At 45.4% G+C, this 18,087-nt stretch overlaps 1 protein-coding gene across 5 annotated transcripts in view; it reads left to right on the top strand.

Moving 5' to 3' along the window:
- Positions 1-2,648: 2,648 nt before the first annotated feature.
- The window catches only part of TRIP4 (thyroid hormone receptor interactor 4), a 49,143-nt gene continuing 33,704 nt past the window's right edge, over positions 2,649-18,087 (top strand). Inside the window, exons 1-7 of one of the 5 annotated variants that reach the window (XM_065559648.1) lie at positions 2,736-2,887; positions 3,564-3,591; positions 6,945-7,111; positions 7,351-7,487; positions 12,876-13,106; positions 15,014-15,092; positions 17,580-17,709. In XM_065559648.1, coding sequence (XP_065415720.1) covers positions 2,866-2,887; positions 3,564-3,591; positions 6,945-7,111; positions 7,351-7,487; positions 12,876-13,106; positions 15,014-15,092; positions 17,580-17,709 — 794 coding nt within the window. In that variant the 5' untranslated portion in view covers positions 2,736-2,865. Of the gene's footprint in view, positions 2,888-3,563; positions 3,592-6,944; positions 7,112-7,350; positions 7,488-12,875; positions 13,107-15,013; positions 15,093-17,579; positions 17,710-18,087 lie in introns of all 5 variants that reach the window. The other 4 variants (XM_065559649.1, XM_065559650.1, XM_008166769.4 and 1 more) reach the window with 4 other exon arrangements.

Here is an 18,087-nt window from a genome sequence, read left to right as displayed (position 1 = left end):
AGTTCCTCAGATTTGTCACCTACAAAAGCCGGCTCAGGTTTGGGAATCTCCCTAACATCCTCAGTCGTGAAGACTGAAGCAAAGAATCCATTTAGTTTCTCTGCAATGACTTTATCGTCTTTAAGTCCTCCTTTTGTATCTTGATCATCAAGGGGCCCCACAAGTAATTAAGGAAATCATCTGCAAACACTTGGAAGGTGGTAAGGTGATAGGGAATAGCCAGCATGGATTTGTAAAGAACAAATCGTGTCAAACCAATCTGATAGCTTTCTTTGATAGGATAACGAGTCTTGTGGATAAGGGAGAAGCTGTGGATGTGGTATACCTAGACTTTAGTAAGGCATTTGATACAGTCTCGCATGATTGTATCGATAAACTAGGCAAATACAATTTAGATGGGGCTACTATAAGGTGGGTGCATAACTGGCTGGATAACCGTACTCAGAGAGTTGTTGTTAATGGTTCCCAATCCTGCTGGAAAGGTATAACGAGTGGGGTTCCGCAGGGTCTGTTTTGGGACCGGCTCTGTTCAATATCTTCATTAACGACTTAGATATTGGCATAGAAAGTACGCTTATTAAGTTTGCAGATGATACCAAACTGGGAGGGATTGCAACTGCTTTGGAGGATAGGGTCAAAATTCAAAATGATCTGGACAAATTGAAGAAATGGTCTGAGGTAAACAGGATGAAGTTTAACAAAGACAAATGCAAAGTGCTCCACTTAGGAAGGAAAAATCAGTTTCACACATACAGAATGGGAAGAGACTGTCTAGGAAGGAGTACAGCAGAAAGGGATCTAGGGGTTATAGTGGACCACAAGCTAAATATGAGTCAACAGTGTGATGCTGTTGCAAAAAAAGCAAACATGATTCTGGGATGTATTACCAGGTGTGTTGTGAGCAAGACACAAGAAGTCATTCTTCCGCTGTACTCTGCGTTGGTTAGGCCTCAGCTGGAATATTGTGTCCAGTTCTGGGCACCGCATTTCAAGAAAGATGTGGAGAAATTGGAGAGGGTCCAGAGAAGAGCAACAAGAATGATTAAAGGTCTTGAGAACATGACCTATGAAGGAAGGCTGAAAGAATTGGGTTTGTTTAGTTTGGAAAAGAGAAGACTGAGAGGGAACATGATAGCCGTTTTCAGGTATCTAAAAGGGTGTCATAAGGAGGAGGGAGAAAACTTGTTCACCTTAGCCTCTGAAGAATAGAACAAGAAGCAATGGGCTTAAACTGCAGCAAGGGAGGTTTAGGTTGGACATTAGGAAAAAGTTCCTAACTGTCAGGGTGGTTAAACACTGGAATAAATTGCCTAGGGAGGTTGTGGAATCTCCATCTCTGGAAATATTTAAGAGTAGGTTAGACAAATGTCTATCAGGGATGGTCTAGACGGTATTTGGTCCTGCCATGAGGGCAGGGGACTGGACTCGATGACCTCTCGAGGTCCCTTCCAGTCCTAGAAAATCTATGAATTGCTTTGGTGGGCATATTTCTAGGAACTCAGTACTAATACTACTAATGAAAGACTTCTTATCTATTTGCCGTAACCCATGTGCACTCATTAGAATGCTGCCACTTGCCTCACTCACCTCCCTCTTGGCCAAAAAAAACAAACAATACCCACTCTCCTCCTTTGCCATTTCCTGAACATTTGACCTGTACCCAATTGATGGCTCTAGTCCAAGTCCTTATTTTCCTGCCAGCCACCTAGGCTATATTTTCATTGCAGAAAAGGTTTTTTTTATTAACTTGAGATAGGATCTCAGTGTAAAATCCTAGCAGAGACAAGGGCTGTAGTTTGTACCTCAATGCATCTAGTCAAAATAAACCCCAGGTCGGGGGTACAGTGTTGACCTAGATTAGCTGCCTGGAGGAAAAAACCTGTACCTTGTTTCCACCAGGATTTTACAGCAAGATGATCTGTTGAGTTAGTCACCTCAGTGTAAAAAGAACAGGAGTACTTATGGCACCTTAGAGACTAACAAATTTATTAGAGCATAAGCTTTCGTGGACTACAGCCCACTTCTTCGGATGCATCAAGTACTCCTGTTCTTTTTGCGGATACAGACTAACACGGCTGCTACTCTGAAACCTGTCAGTGTAAAAAGACACTTTTACAGTGAAGCTAAAGCCCAATGTCGATGTCACACGAGGCTATTTTACTAAGCTATCCTGCTTTTGATATCACCCTCCCCCATCACCACCTCCCCCACCCTTAGCCAGTACTGGCCCCCACCCCAGCCAATGAAGTCCATCACCTTCCTCCCACCCCCAGCCAGTGCAGACCCACACCTCCTTCCCCCCATGGCCAGTGCAGACCCCAGCGAGTGTAGGCCCCGCCTGGCACCTCCCCCTCCCAGTGCAGGCCACCGCAGCTCCCAGGCAGAGTGCCAGCTGGGCATGGCCCTCTGAAGCATATTCACTGTGCAGGCCCCGACCTGGCTCAGTTGAGGACTGGCCCAGGGCTCCCCCACGGGGCTAAGCGGCCCGGCGCGCCCATGCCTCACTCCAGGCATTTGTGTGAAGGACCCGGCCCAGTGCCAGTGCTCCCGTCTGGGCCCAGGGGGGCACCACCCTCCGGCCGCTCCCCCCGCCGGGCCGCCTCAGGCCCTGCCCCTCCGCGGCTGCCGCGGCCTGGATCAGGCGGGGCGGGGCGGGGGGGGGGCGCCAGGACGGCGGAATCGGTGCCGAGGGGACGGCGGAACCCAACGCCGCGGCAGGTGTTGCCCTGCGGGCCGGAAGTGCTGCACCGAGCTGCTGCTGGGGCCGGCGGTGCGCCCAGATCTCCCTTCCCCGGGCATAGATGGCCGCTGCCGGGGCGCTCCTGGCCTGGTGCATCCAGCAGCTGCGCGGCGACTTCGGGCTGGATGTCAGCGAGGAGATCGTGGGGTGCGCGGCGGGAGAGACCGGGGGGGGGAGGGTATGAGAGAAGGTGGGGGAAGGGCGAGGGTTGGTAGATGGGGGGAAGGGAAGGGTATGAGAGAAGGTGGGGGAGGGGAGAGGGTCGGGTAGATGGAGGAAGGGGAAGGGTATGAGAGAAGGTGGGGGAGGGGAGAGGGTCGGGTAAACGGGGGTGGGGGAAGGGAGAGGGTTGGGTAGATGGTGGGAGGGGTAAGAGAGAAGAACCGATTCAAATTGGACTGGTCAGGTTGCAGCTCTACAGATCCTGCTGTAGGGCTCAGTTGACCCCACTTGGGCCCCCACCCAGTTTGGATTGGGGTGGCCTGGATGGTCCCTGGTGGGTCTTTCTGTCTCTCTGGTCCCTGGGAGCTCCAGGAGCCAGGAGCTACTCTGCTACATACATCTGTTTTGCACTGTTCATGGGCCTAAAGCTCCCTACAACACATTGGATGTTGAAGAGAGGGAGCTTTTCTTGCAAAAAGGAGTCTTTGCTCTTTTCCATTTTTTCTTTTATTGGCTCAGGTTTTTGTTTAATCAAAGTGTAGTTGTTGGTGTTCCTGCTGAATAAAAGTATTATGCATCGCACTGATTGGCACACATGTGTGGGGGTTAATGCATGTTACAGCTGAGTGGCCTGTGTTTAACACTGGTATTTTTATTACAGTTTTGCCCATCCTTTCACTAAACCAAAGGTAGATACAGTTCCCATGGAGAGGAGGAGACGGGATTGTTCCATTCAGGCCTCCATCCTCCAAAGACTTACACAGATGCTTAACTTTATACATATGGGTGGTCCCACTGATGTCAGTGGCTCTATTCGCATACAGTACATCAAGTTAAGCATGCGCGAAAGCCTTTCCAGGACCATCCTGTTTAAACATCTGCTGCTAACAGTCATGGAACAAAGATGAGTTTTTTTTAAGTGCAACATCACTTGCTGCGTATATTTTTTTTCTATCTTACTTGTTTACATACAGACATAGTGTGTGTCTTCACACCAGTTAGTTCAAGTTATAACTCAGATATTACCACTAACTCAAATCCTGTTCAAGCACAAAACTCTCCAGCTTGAGTTAAGTGCTGCTGTAGGGTACATCTACATTGCAAAACAACCCCTGCAGCAGTGAGTCTCGGAGCCCAGGTCAACAGGCTCGGGCTCATGCTGCAGCACTAAAAATGGGGCTCTGAAACCCAGCAATGGGAGCGGGTCTCAGATTCCAGGCTCTAGTCCGAGCGGGAATGTCTACACTGCTATTTTTAGTCCTGTAGCACAAGCCCAGTGAAGCAAAGTCAGTTGACTCCGGCTCTGAGACTGCCACTTTTTTTTTTTAGTATAGACAGCCCCTTAAGTTCCAACTAGGTAGCCTCTGTAGGAAAGTTTGAGCTAGTAATGCAGTGGGGATGCTACTGCTCAAGTTACACCTGACAGCAGCTAATCAATTCATTCTGTCATTTGAGTGTTTTTTGTAACGGTGACAGACCCCGGCAGGGCCGCCGAGAGCAGGTTCGGGCCCCAGTGAAAAATTTTTTTCGGGCCCCCCAGCAAGGGCGGACTGGCTAAACAGGGCCAACGAGAGTGGGGGGAAGCTGGGACCCGGGCCCCCTTCCGGACCGCCGGCCCCTGCTTCCTCCCCCTCTCATCGGCCCTGGACCCCAGTCATTGATGGGCAGGATCGAATCTGAGACCTCATAAGCTTTATGTATGAGCCAATGCTGTACACAGTAGTTCTCAATCTTTCCAGACTACTGTACCCCTCTCAGGAGGCTGATTTGTCTTGCATACCCCCAAGTTTCACCTCACTTAAAAACTGCTTGCTAACAAAATCAGACATAAAATTAGAAAAGTGTCATGGAACACTATTGCTAAAAAATTGCTCACTTTTTCATTTTTACCATATAATTATAAATAAATCACAACCCCGGGTTGAGAAACACTGGTATAGTATAGAAAGCAATATAAACAAGTCATTGGCTGTATGAAATTTTAGTTTGTACGGATTTCGCTAGTGCTTTTCATGTAGCCTGTTCTAAAACTAGGCAAATATCTAGATGAGTTGATGTACCCTCTGGAAGACCTCTGCATATCGCCAGAGGTATGCGTACCCCGGGTTGAGAACCACTGCTGTATGAGACTCATCAATCTGTAGATAGTCTAGTGCTACCAAAGGGAGACAGAGCACCACACCAAGCAGCCACTGAATTGTGGTTCCCCTACAGGTACTCCAGTGCAGTAAACTTGAGTATGGCGAGCTAATTGTGCTGTGAAGACTCATCCATAGTCTCTCTCCCTATGGTATCACTGTGCCAGTTCTTCTCTCCCATCACACCTGCAGCCTTTCTCATATAGACATTATGAAGTGGATTTGTATCTCTTTCCAAGGGAGAGAGAATTTTAATCATGCTGAAGTCCCTGTCCAAATTTCCTCACCTGAAGTCCCTGTCCAAATTCAGAGGTAACTTTGTAACCTATAGGGCGAGCCTCTAAATGCGACACTGGGTGTCTCAGGACAGGGAATGGCTTAGTTGTATCTGATTCCTAGCAGAGCTCATTTAGCCCTTCAGCCTTCAAAGGTAGATGTGTCAGCTCCCGTGCAGTTTACTGTTTGTGCATCTTTGGATGAGCCCTGGAAGGTTACGTGCAAAGGAAAAACTGGATTTGTGCCCTTCTTTTTGATGGATAAAGATAATCTGAACAGTGGTTTGTTTGTTTTTTTAATCTCCCTCCGCTCCAGCTGTTCTCTTTTACATTCAGAATTCTTGTTTTTCCTGGAAGACACTATGAATGATTAGAGAATTAATGGGCTTATGACACTGCAGATACCAAGCAAGTGCAACTTGATTTGCAAAGGACAGATTATTCACATTGTTTAAAATTTTGCTTATTGTTCAACACCTGTTTAACTCAAACACTCTGGTACAAACAGTTGGAAGAAAATCAGTACTCCGGCACCTTAAGGATTGGGACGCTCTCAGTCTACCTCTGTGGGACCCTCAGGAAATTCTCCAGTACATGTAAAATGTTTTAGGCCTTTGTTATACATCATAAAGAAACAAACATGGGTACAACCTTTTTTCTCTTCCACTTTCATCAGTCACTTTTAAAGTGAAGGTCCAGTCTGTTCTATGTGGGCATTCTCATTTTGATGTGTTGTGTGTATAGGTTATGAAGCAGTTTAGGTCGGGGCTGTGATTTGTTAGCTCTGGGTTTTTTTATTCCTGGCTCTGACACAGATTTCCTGCATCATCTTGGGCATATCATGTAACCTCTCTGTGAAATAGGTCAGGATTAACATCCTTTATCATGTATGTGGGAAGGGGGTGTTTGTTTGTAAAGTACTTTGATATTCTTCCATTCGAAGGTGAAAGAGAAGGACAAAAGATTTTGATAAAAAGAATGAGGACTACTTGTGGCATCTTAGAGACTAACCAATTTATTTGGACATAAGCTTTTGCTGGCTAAAACCCAGCTTTTGCGGGCTAAAACCCACTTCAGAAGTGGGTTTTAGCCCACGAAAGCTTATGCCCAAATAAATTTGTTAGTCTCTAAGGTGCCACAAGTACTCCTCATTCTTTTTGTTGATAAAAACTAACACGGCTAATACTCTGAAAAAAGATTCTGATGTTTGTAGACAAGTAGAAGGAGGAAATATTTGTTTCAATAATATTTAAACCGATGAGATTGTCTTGGACTTCATTTGTGGTTAGATATTAGGGAGTATGGAGTGAGCAGGAATCCCAGTGTGGTTTTAATTTCCTTTAATAATAAAAAGAGTGCAGTTGTCTTTGTGTTCGTGGGGAGGGTGGAAAGGTATCTGACCCTCCCCTTTTTTCACTGGTCCAGAAATAACAAGGGATTTCTCCAAACATATCTTCCTCAGATATGTGTCTTCCTCTTGGGCCTTTTTTGTAACGTTTTCTCTCCCATGCTCGCTGCAGTAACTTGATTCAAAGAGTGTGGAGGGGAAGTTGAGGTTAGCTTTGGTGTTGCCTGTCTCTTGGAAAATATACTCATATTATCAGTTTTCTTCTTTTTGTCCCCTTCCAGGTACATCTTGTCAATTGAAAATGAGGAGGAGATCCGAGAGTATGTAATTGACCTCATCCAGGGGACAGATGGGAAGAAGAGTCAGTTTATAGAAGAGCTGGTAACCCGATGGAGAAAGTCCTCTCATCCGGCTTCTGACCCTTTGCCAGTATATAGAAAAAGAGATGGTGGGTCAAAGTAGAGGGTGGGTGGTAGGATGAAAGTATCAAAAGTAACCAAAACTTGTCTTAATTACTTGATCAGCAGATGCTAGTAGGGTCGCAAAGCATCTTCTGCAGCTGTTCCTGGATCTCCCTTTCTGCCCATTTTGAAGGTTTAAAACCAAGTGATCACTCTCCCCAAGAGGTCATCAATATTCACTGCTGCTAGCTAACACACCTTCCTCTCTCTTTGCATAATCCTTTAGAGATTTCTGATGTGCATCGGGCTGGAGACCAAGGCAAGAGGGGGAGACGCAAAGGAAGGAACAAGCAAGAAACATCTCTGTATGCTGAGCCCAACCTGCCTGCAGAGGAAGTAAAAACACCCCTTGATCTGGCCAAGGTGAGTGTGCCTGGCAGCCAGGGCAGAGTGGCAACTGTGGAATGCAGAGCAAATTGGTCTCACAGAGGAGCAGGAGGAAACAGATGGCTTTGCGCAAGCCGCAACTGACTTCCAGCAATAGGAGCTAACTGTGTGAACAGATGTAACTATTTTGGGGACTCATTAGCACTGGTAGCATGGGACATTCTTTACTAAACGACTGCATGTAACATGACCTGGAGCAATACCACTTTGGACTAGGATAGCAGATCTAACAGACCGCAGAAAGCAGACCTTCAGGGCTGATCACTTTAGCAGAAACCTCCAGTAAGTTTTAGGGCTTGTCTACACTGGCACTTTACAGCACTGCAACGTCCTCGCTCAGGGGTGTGAAAAAACACCCCCCGAGCGCTGCAAGTTTCAGCGCTGTAAAGCACCAGTGTAGACAGTGCACCAGCGCTGGGAGCCGCGCCCCTCATGGAGGTGGTTTTTTTAGAGCACTGGGACTGTTTTTAGAGTGCTGCCACAACTACACAAGCCACATTAAAGCGCTGCCGTGGCAGCACTTTAATGTTGCCAATGTAAACTAGCTCTTAGAGTAAATAGTGCCACTGGAATGAATGGGGCAGTTCACACATTTTAGGACTGTTGTTTCAGGCTCTCCGCAGACTCATGCTCACATACTGCATTGTTTATATTTTCAAGGTTTATATTTTCAAGGTTCTCTGCACAACCATGGGGACAAGAGACATAATTTTTTTAAAAATGAAAGCTTGGATTAGTACATGTAATAGACATTGAAGATACCAATCCCCAGAAGCAACATAAATGATTATGCCTGGCAGTGTTAATGCATACAAAGCTAACATTGAAATGGAAAAAGTAGCGTGTGTCTTAGATTTTGGCTCATGTCTAAGGGTATGTCTACACTGGCAGAGTTACAGCTCCGGAAGTTACAGCACCGCTCAGAGGGCGCTGAAGGGAAACGGCTGTTGTGTGTTCACACTGTCAGCTGCCTGCGCAATAGCATGTTCACACTTGTGGCACTTGCAGCGCTATTCGGAGCGGTGCACTCTGGGCAGCTGTCCCACAGAGCATCTCTTCCTTTTCTGCCGCTAAGAGTTGTGGGAAGCAGACTTTATCAGAAACATTACCTATACAATGCCTGCTAGAGACCTGAAGGAAGCGAGAACTCATTTCAGTGCTCAAGATGAAAGAGGACTTGAGGGAAAAGATTGAGAATTCCACTGACCAGCCACTCATGCACCCATGGTATCCTGTCCCATCTATCATCAGAGTCACCTCGGCATAAGACAAAGTATAAACCTGAGAGAGACGAACATCAGAAGTAACCTGCCAGTCTTGTTCTCATCTGAGGCATAATATTAGCAATAGTAAATTACATTATGTCAAACTGCCAAATAATATACACTGCCTGGAGAAATCCTGCTCAGGTGGTAGTGGAGGGTGGGAGAGGTGGGTTGTGGATTAGATGTGCAGTCTATAGAGCTAGCTTTAGCATTGATTTGTTCAGCAGTAAGGAACCTACAGGCCTGTGTCCTATAAGACATTGGTTTCAGCATGTAGCATAGGGCTTGAGGCCTATGAATTTGGCACAGATAAACACTGCTCTACAGCCAAAATGCTTCTGAAATAAATGTAGTCAAACTTTACTAATTCTGGGTCACTGAGAACGAAAATGATGCTTAAAATTGTTGATTGGCTCTAGTTTTCAAGATATGCTATTGGGTCAGTATATACGACCCTTGACTTGGGAATGGCGGAGGATAAGTGAGTTATAAATCTCAATTTAAACCAGAAATGACTAAAATACATCTTTGACTGGATCTATGAATAAATCTATGACTGGGTTTGGACAGTACTTGCTTTTTAGGCAAAACAATGAATGATGCAATCTGAAGCTGGTATTGCGTAATGCATTATATGAATTGCATCATGTTATTCGTAGAAGTCATGGATGATGCAATCATAACAAAGCTTACATCGCTCTGCTGAACACATTGCCCTATATCAGCTCTAGGAATCATACAGTGTCATGCTCTCTTATTTGTCAGTGTTTGATTTTGCAAAGGGACACATTTCTGTTTAGCCAAAGTGAGCAGAGATGCCTCGTACTTGTGTGAACAGTGCAGATAACTTCTGCTATGTTTGTGGTGAAGTGACTTTTGCATCACAAAAGCGCAGTATAACCACTATGGTTAAGAAAGCCTATCGCCTTTATTTTGGCTGCAAAATTGGAGATCAGGACAAGAGGTGGGCCCCACACATATGCTGCAACACTTGTGCAACAAATCTTCGCCAGTGGTTGAACAGGAAAAGGAAATCTATGCCTTTTGCAGTGCCAATGATTCGGAGAGAGCCAACAGATCATACCAGTAATTGTTACTTCTGCATGGTGCCTCCAGTTGGGAAAGGTATGTCAAAGAAGAAAAAGTGGACTGTGCATTATCCAAACATTCCATCAGCTATACGCCCAGTACCCCACGGAGAAGGACTGCCGGTTCCTGATGCACCAGAATCATTCTCACTTGAGTCAGATGAGGAAGAGGATGAAACTTCTGGTCCTGAACCATCAATGTCACAGGACCCACATTTTCTCCCATCCTCCTCCTCATAACACAAGGTGAGCTGAATAACCTTGTCAGGGATTTGGAACTACCCAAGAGTAAGGCAGAGCTGTTGGGCTCCAGACTACAGCAGTGGAATCTCCTGGCAGGTGATGTTAGGGTTTCCATGTTCCGTGACCATCAAAAGGATCTTGTCCCATTCTTCTTCACGGAAGGTGATCTTGTAGCCTGCAACAACATCGATGGTGTGATGGCAGCCCTCAACATCGTTCACGATCCAGATGAGTGGAGACTGTTCATTGATTCATCGAAGACTAGTCTTAAAGCTGTTTTACTGCATAATGGCAATGTTTTGCCATCAATTCCAGTTGGTCATGCAGTCCATATGAAGGAAACCTATGACAACATGAAACAACTTTTGAGGTGCATAAACTATGACCAACATCAGTGGCAGCTTTGTGGCGATTTGAAGGTTGTTGCTCTCTTGCTTGGTCTGCAGACTGGATACACAAAGTACTGCTGTTTTCTCTGCGAATGGGATAGTCGTGCAAGAGATTCCCACTACATCAAGAAAGATTGACCACTCCGACAGTCATTGGAGCCTGGGAGGAAAAGTGTTCAGCATCCACCACTTGTTGAATCAAGGAAGATTTTGTTACCACCCTTACACATCAAGCTGGGTCTGATGAAGAACTTTGTCAAGGCCATTGACAAAACACAAGCAGCTTTCAAGTACCTCCGTGGAAAATTTTCAAGTTTAAGGGAAGCTAAGATAAAGGAAGGTGTCTTTGTTGGTCCTCAGATTCGTGAACTTCTTCGAGATGATGCATTTGATCATGCACTGCGTGGCAAGGAAAAGAAGGCATGGAAAGCCTTCCAGTTAGTGGCAATAAATTTTCTCGGAAACAACAAGGCAGACAACTACAGGTTGTTGGTGGAAAACCTCCTCAAGGCATACAAAAGTCTTGGTTGCAACATGTCACTAAAGATACATTTTTTGCACTCTCATCTAGATTTTTTTCCACCGAACTGCGGAGCAGTGAGCAACGAGGATGGCGAGCGATTTCATCAGGACATTGCAACAATGGAGAAACGCTATCAGGGCAAATAGAGCCCATCAATGCTTGCAGACTATTGCTGGACAGTGACAAGAGATGCTCCATTTAAGGAATACAAGAGACAAGCCAAGAAGCGCCGAGTAGACACTGAATAGGACTATAATAGTTTTTTGCCTTTTGTTTCATAATAAATTTTATTTATATAACCCTTTTGCTGATTTTTAAAGTGTTACATAAACAGGATAGGTGAAATATTATCATGTAAAGCAACCATAAACACATGAAAAGACTAGGTTTACAATTTATGATTAAAACTCTACTATCTACACAATATACATAGACATAAAATGTAAAAACTTAAATATCTTAGAAACAGTAGCCAATCAGTTGTTTTAATTGTCGTATTTGAATTCAGCACATCAAAATACATAATAAATAGCATATTTTATCTCTGAAGCAGACGACTTCTCAAAAATTGTAGACCAGTGTAGTCTAACGATCACCCTAAGTTCTGGGGAATTGGAAATAGAGTGTGTAGAGGGGAATTTTGTCCATAATGACACCAGCCAACCACAGGAACATGAGCGAATGCCCGCTTTTGGATAGAACATCCGCAGCGGCCTGACCACAAGAGTGCCATGGCAATGAATTGATGTACGTGATAAGTTGAGATCATTAATATACTAACCTACAGGAGAAGGACACCTCAACTTTAGTAGTGTGAGGAAATATAAATAAGGAAGAGGGGAGAAACCCCTACTGAACAGGCATTAGACATAGTGGTATCAGTGTAACATATAAAAGTTGTATCCAGCCTGTGGACAGGAGGAGAGAGAGAGAGGTAGCCGTTGGGAGGTGCCAGAATGATGGCTATTGGTGTTGAGGAAGATGTTGGCTAACATTTCAGGTTGTTCTCTAAGGGATAGTGTGAGTATATTGATGTTCAGATGTACATTCTGTATCATATCTATCCACCTTGCTGGGTTACAGTGTTTGTGACTTTGCTAAATCTATTAATAAACTATTTGTAAATACAGGAGGGTTCCTAAAGTGTGAGTGTTGCTACTGTGCACATCAGGATTCCTAACTGAACAGTAATTGTAATAATACTTGGCCTGATCTTGGGACAAGAACCTGTCAAACCTCAGAGTGATTACTGGGAATTCATACCTGATTAATATAATTAATACGTAATCTATAGATTGTGCTATATATGTGAGCTAAAAGGTCTCTACTCTCTCAGATATTTGTGATTTCTATCTGCATTTAGGTGCATAGGTTACTTTATAGATGTGTCAGGAATGTGGATTTACCGTGCTATGACATTTGCCCACCTTGTTCAGCACTAGCACTGTGTCTTGCAGCAATGTGTTGGCTGGGCTTTTGATTGCTGGTCTGATTTTCTATAGTTTTTGTTTGATTTAACAAAACCTAATCTAGGTTCCTGGTTGCAGAATCCAAGAACTTTCTCTCCGGTGCATAGAATCCAGGCAATTCCAGTTTGCAAAGAGAGGACACAAAGCTGAGCAGTCCTTCAGTCCTCCTTTCATGTAAATGGTGCTGACCTTTTCTGAGGCTTGCTTCTGTTCAGTGATATCATCCTGGTTTGAATTTGGAGTCTGGTCCCACTTTCACTCAAGCTGGCCAAGTGGCTGGCTGGCTGTTTATCCCCACTCTTTGTTTAAAGGGCCCCTGTTTCTCTCTGATGTTTGTGTTGCAGTGAGAATGCAGATTAAATTCACTGTTTTCTCTTTCTAAATTAGGCACAAGAGATGGGCAGTGGTGGCAGTGGCAGCAGTACCTCCAAGAAAAAGGCTAAATTCGTCAACTTGTACACCAAGGAGGGTCAAGACAAACTGGCAGTCCTGATCCCCGGACGCCACTCCTGTGAGTGCCTGGGCCAGAAGCACAAACTCATCAATAACTGTTTGACCTGTGGTCATATTGTCTGCGAACAGGAGGGCTCCGGCCCCTGCTTATTTTGTAGTACATTGGTATGTAACCCCCTTCTTTTTTCTATCTGCCATACTTAACTGCAGTCTATAGTGCTTGGGTCTTGGAGATGGCATGTGGCTGGATTAGCCCCACTGGTTTCTTATCTTTCCTGTAAATTAGCAAAGTTTTTCCCCTTCCAAATTGGTTTGTTCAGATCAAAGTCCCTTAAGAACAGGGGTTCTCAAACTGGGGGTTGGGACCCCTCAGGGGGCCGCAAAGTTATTACATGGGGGGGTCGCGAGCTGTCAGCCTCCACCCCAAATCCCACTTTGCCTCCAGCATTTATAATGGTGTTAAATATATTTAAGTGTTTTTAATTTATAAGGGGGGCGGGGTCACACTCAGAGGCTTGCTATGTGAAAGGAGGTCACCAGTACAAAAGTTTGAGAACCACTGCTTTAGAACCTGGGTCCTCACTAAGGCTGTAGGGTGAGAGTCTGTGCTGCACCCAGCTTGCGGCGCAGGGGGGAGTAAGGTCGTTTTAAGCCCTTCTGATTTGGGGGCTGGAGAGGCTGCTGACGTAATTTACATAGCTCTGGGGGCCTGCCTAAATTATGGTAGCTTCCTGGGGCTTCCCTATGGGCCACAGCACTGCCTGCCAGGGCTTGCAAAGGGGTCCTCCACAGTGCCTGCACTGGGGAAAGTCTTCTCTAGCTGGAACCAGGGTATTTATGCTGCTTTGGCCCTTTAACCCAGTATAAAGAGGCTGGAGCAGAAATTAGCATTTCATTCCCATATTTAGAATTTTTTTAATGATCTTTACATTCAGGAAGGGCTGGGAGGCAATACAGGGTCAGATCAGAAGATGCCTCCCAAATAGGATTTTATGTGATCAGATTTTCTTTGCCATTCAAGCTCACGTGTGTTCTTCCACAGGAGGACACAAGTTGCGTTTTCATTTTCTTGGCCCTCAGTTTCCCCATTTATAAAATGGACTAATACTCTCTGATTCCTTAGGGTGGGTGAGAATTAATTAGTTAAAAGAGCTCTATAAAGAAAAGTAAAATAAATATTGGACCCTTTTTTGCTGTTTTGTGATGGGATAAAGACCTGAAAGGTGGTTATGGCAGGCTGAACATACGTGCCATTTTTTTAGAAGGATTTTTATATTTATTTTTACCTTAGGAATATGAAAAATGTCAAATTGGGCCTACCTTTGTTTTGCAGGAAAGAATTCTCGGGAGTCTCACAGCGTTCTGTCTGCTTATTTGAAGGAAAAATGCGGGGGAGGGGTTAGATCTTTTACATAGAGTTCCTTTCTCCTGAGAGTTCTCTACAAAATGGAGTTAAATATGTTATTTAAAACAACCAAAATGAAGGCATTTTCAAGGTAGCCTGAGGAGGGAAAAATCGGCTTCTGACCTTTCCCCCCCACAACATTATGATGGATTTTGTTTAAAAAACCAACAAAAACCCTTGAACTTTTTGTCTCCCTCGGACAGTGTAGTGACTGGAAAGCCAGTACAATTGACTTCATGAGAGAGTGAAAGCTGTATAGCTGAGAGGAGAGAGAAGTTTTAATCAGATTACTTTAAACTGTTTTAAATGTCTGTTTAACTCCAGTGCCTAGTGACCACCTGAGAGGATACTTTTGTTAAATGCCACCCACCTCTTTAATGAAGTTGTGAGAGAACCACACATCCCTGAAATCCTCCAGCAAAAAAACAGGGAAAACCAGTCTTGGTGTTGCTGAGATGTCTAAGATAAAAAAAGTGAGCAGAGAACCAGGTCTTCTTTCCGTATACAGCGAAGATGCAGAAAGGTCCACGGCCTTTGGACCCTGGTGCAGTCCTGTGGACCTGCTCTTCATTATCCTTTGCAGCTCACCCTTAACTCTTGTCAGTGGCTTTGAGGCTGTCCGGTGCTAAGTATCACTCTTAGCCTTGATCTTCCTGTTGTCTTCTAGGTGTGCACGAAGGAAGAGCAGGACATTCTGCAGCGTGACTCAAACAAGAGCCAGAAGCTGCTGAAGAAGCTCATGGCAGGTTGGTAGCAATCATGTGTAATGAAGTTAATCCAGTAAGTTATACACAGTTTCAGCTCTGCTCTACTATTATTACATTAGACTAGAGCCCATGCCTATGTTTTCATCAGTGTTATGTAGTATACAGGGCCTAAATCTTTTTCGGCTCTTAGCAATATAGCGCTATTCCTTCTGGTTATAGGGAGGGGCTCTAGAAAACTGTGGGGGGGAAATTTCCCAAAGATTCAGGGACTCCCTCTGGACGCTTTCTACAGAATTTGAACTCCTTGGAGAAGATGACCAAAGCTCTCCAAAATGTTTCCAAGCCACTGCAGCCCTGTGGCAGCATTCTTTGGCCTTGAAGGGTTGGATGAGAATCTCATCGGAGCTCATCAGTCCTGTTTCTTGCCCAGCATGTTGTGCTTCCCCTTCTGCATAGTTCCCAGGCACTAGCTGGGGGAGACCAGGTCTGGGTGTAGTGCCCGAGTTTCTTGAGTGGCAATGCATGATGCACTGACCACAATGCACCAAGGCTGGCCATTAGACTGCCTGGAATTATTTGTGGAAATGAGGCAGTTGCAGCAGTTCTTAAAAATTAGAATAAAAGTCCCATGTAGAGTGTCTGCTGCAGGGGACTGGGATTACAGCTGGGGGACTTGGGAGGTTTCTGTGGAAGCAGCTGATATTAATATTTTGGAACAATTTTGTGTCTTACACTTTTCTCAGGTGGTAAATGTAGGAACAGGACCAAGAGGAGAAGCAGAACTAACAACACTTACCTCCCTGGTGAAATCCTATGGATTCTGGGGCTGTCTGCATTAATTTTGCTGAAATATCTGGATTTCCAGGTCCTCTGATTAGAGCCTAGAATCTAGTCTTCTATGGCCTCAATGTAGGCTTCTCTTCCTAGTGACTGAGGTGCAGGAGCTGGCGCTAAGTGGCAGCGTCCCAATTTGCTGAAAAGATGTTTTCAGTATCTCCCTGTCTTTATTGCTGCGTATTTGATTTCAGACAGTGCTGCTGGTGTTGGTGTGGGTGAAGGGGGACAGGAGCCAAACTCCATTTCATCTGGGGGAGCTCTAGCCTAGTTTCCTTTACAAGTGTCAATGGAACTAGCCTCTTGACTTGAGATCTTTAGGGCTCAGCTCTGCCCCTCTCCCCGCAAGTGCCACTAGACTCTGCTTGGAGTGTGGCTGTCCTTGTCACTGGACCAAGGCTTTCACTGGCATCCTGAGAGCAGGAAAGACTCTAAACCCCTAAGCATTTAAAGTGCTTGAGCTAGTGTGACGAAGTGAGGCACGATCTGTGAGTCCGTGACAGCCAGTTCTTTAGATTTGTGTCTGACTGTTGCAGAGAGCCACACGCCCAGGAGTAAAATATCCATCAATATGAAACCTGCTCCCAGTGTCCAGCCATAGGGGAGAAATGAGTCAAAGCTTCTGGATCTGCTAAGGGCCTGATGCAAAGCCTATTGAAGCCAATGGGAATCTTTCCATTGACTTACCAGGCTTTGGAGTAGGCCCTAATAGAAGAGATATATTCCTGAAGAGGAAACGGAGAGGAAAATCCCACTGGCTGGCTCGGGAACTGTGCTTGCTTCCCCCGGCTGGCTGCTGCTGCCATCTCCTCCCTGCTTTTTTGTCCTGTTAAGGTTGAGTTTGTTCAGCCCATAAGGCTGGCTTGACCCATAGATGTCACACACCTCTCACATCACCCACTTTGGAAACGCATGTCACGCTGACAGGCCTTTTGGATTTCAGTCCCACTGGGAAGTGGAAGATTCAGGTGGGGCAGTCCAATCAAAATAGCTAATGAGGGACAGACATGTGTGTGGCTGAGCATGGGGACAGAGGACAGTCAGTGTAAGACACTGGGGGGGTAGGGGGAAGGCAATCAAACAGTGCCAGCTAGATGGGGGCGGAAGAGGAGGATGGGGGGTTGCATGTTGAAAGGTGTGGGGAGTAGGAGAAAAGAGAAATCGGAGGATCAGAAAATAAAATATCAAGCAGCATATTGTGGCAAAGAATTCCAACAGTCAGGGTTTTGGAAATCCCTTTTCAGTAGGAACAGGATAGGAGAACAATCAGGGCTTCCAGAGAAGAGCTTGAATTAGGAAACATAATCTAAAATGGAGGGAAATAAGGGTAAGTGGGGGAACACAGGCAGAATTACTTCCCACAGAAACTAAACAACTAAGTTACTGGGGAAGGTGACTGGAGCAGCGAGGGTAAATGGTTTCTGTCTAGATTTTTATCCCATGCCCACCACCATGGTATCTGAGCACTTAATTTGTTGCTGGAGAAAGGAGAATGAGAGGAGGACGTGGAGTGGGGGGGAAGCAGGGAGGTGGGGGTTAGGACAATTTCAAAAGTGCCAGACTTTTGGACAAGTGACTTCTTCCGTTTCCTATAATGTCACATGTTCTTGGGAGTATCTCTGTGCCCATTGGTGTTTAAACTGATAGCCCATCCCCAAGAACCGGATCATGATTTGTGTCTGTGTATCCTAGGTACTGAGAGTTCTGGGCAGATGGAGATCCTCAGCAAGGACCTGCTGCCTCGTCAGGAAGCTCGGCTGAAGACAGGTCTGGAGTTGGCCGTGAAACACAAAGACAAGTTGCTGGAATTTGACAAAACGAGGTACGGTGCTTGCTGAAATAGCACAAACCATCCTGCAGGCCAGAGTCACTTTTGATCTAAATAGTATCAGCATTCCATCCCTTCCAAAACTGCCTTGGCTGCAAATCTACTAAACCTGAATTTATAGGTGGGATCAGAATCATGGAGAAAATATCACAAGATGGGAATGGTCCAGGCAGTAGTATCACAAGCTGGTGCCTCATACCTCAGATGGAGGCCCTGTAGTGGGGAAGGGAAGTCTAGTCTCTGTGACTCATCCAGTACTAACCTCTCAGGTGAGACTTCCAGCAAGTGCACCCATTGTAGTAGTTTTGTCCACTAGGAATTGCACTGATAGCATCTGTACATTTCATATTGGCCACTGACCAGCCGGCAGGT

This window comes from Chrysemys picta, chromosome 10, assembly GCF_011386835.1.
Source record: "Chrysemys picta bellii isolate R12L10 chromosome 10, ASM1138683v2, whole genome shotgun sequence".
NCBI classification, from domain to species: Eukaryota; Metazoa; Chordata; order Testudines; family Emydidae; genus Chrysemys; species Chrysemys picta.
Note: the sequence above shows the minus strand (reverse complement) of the source record. Positions and strands in the feature narration are given on the sequence as shown.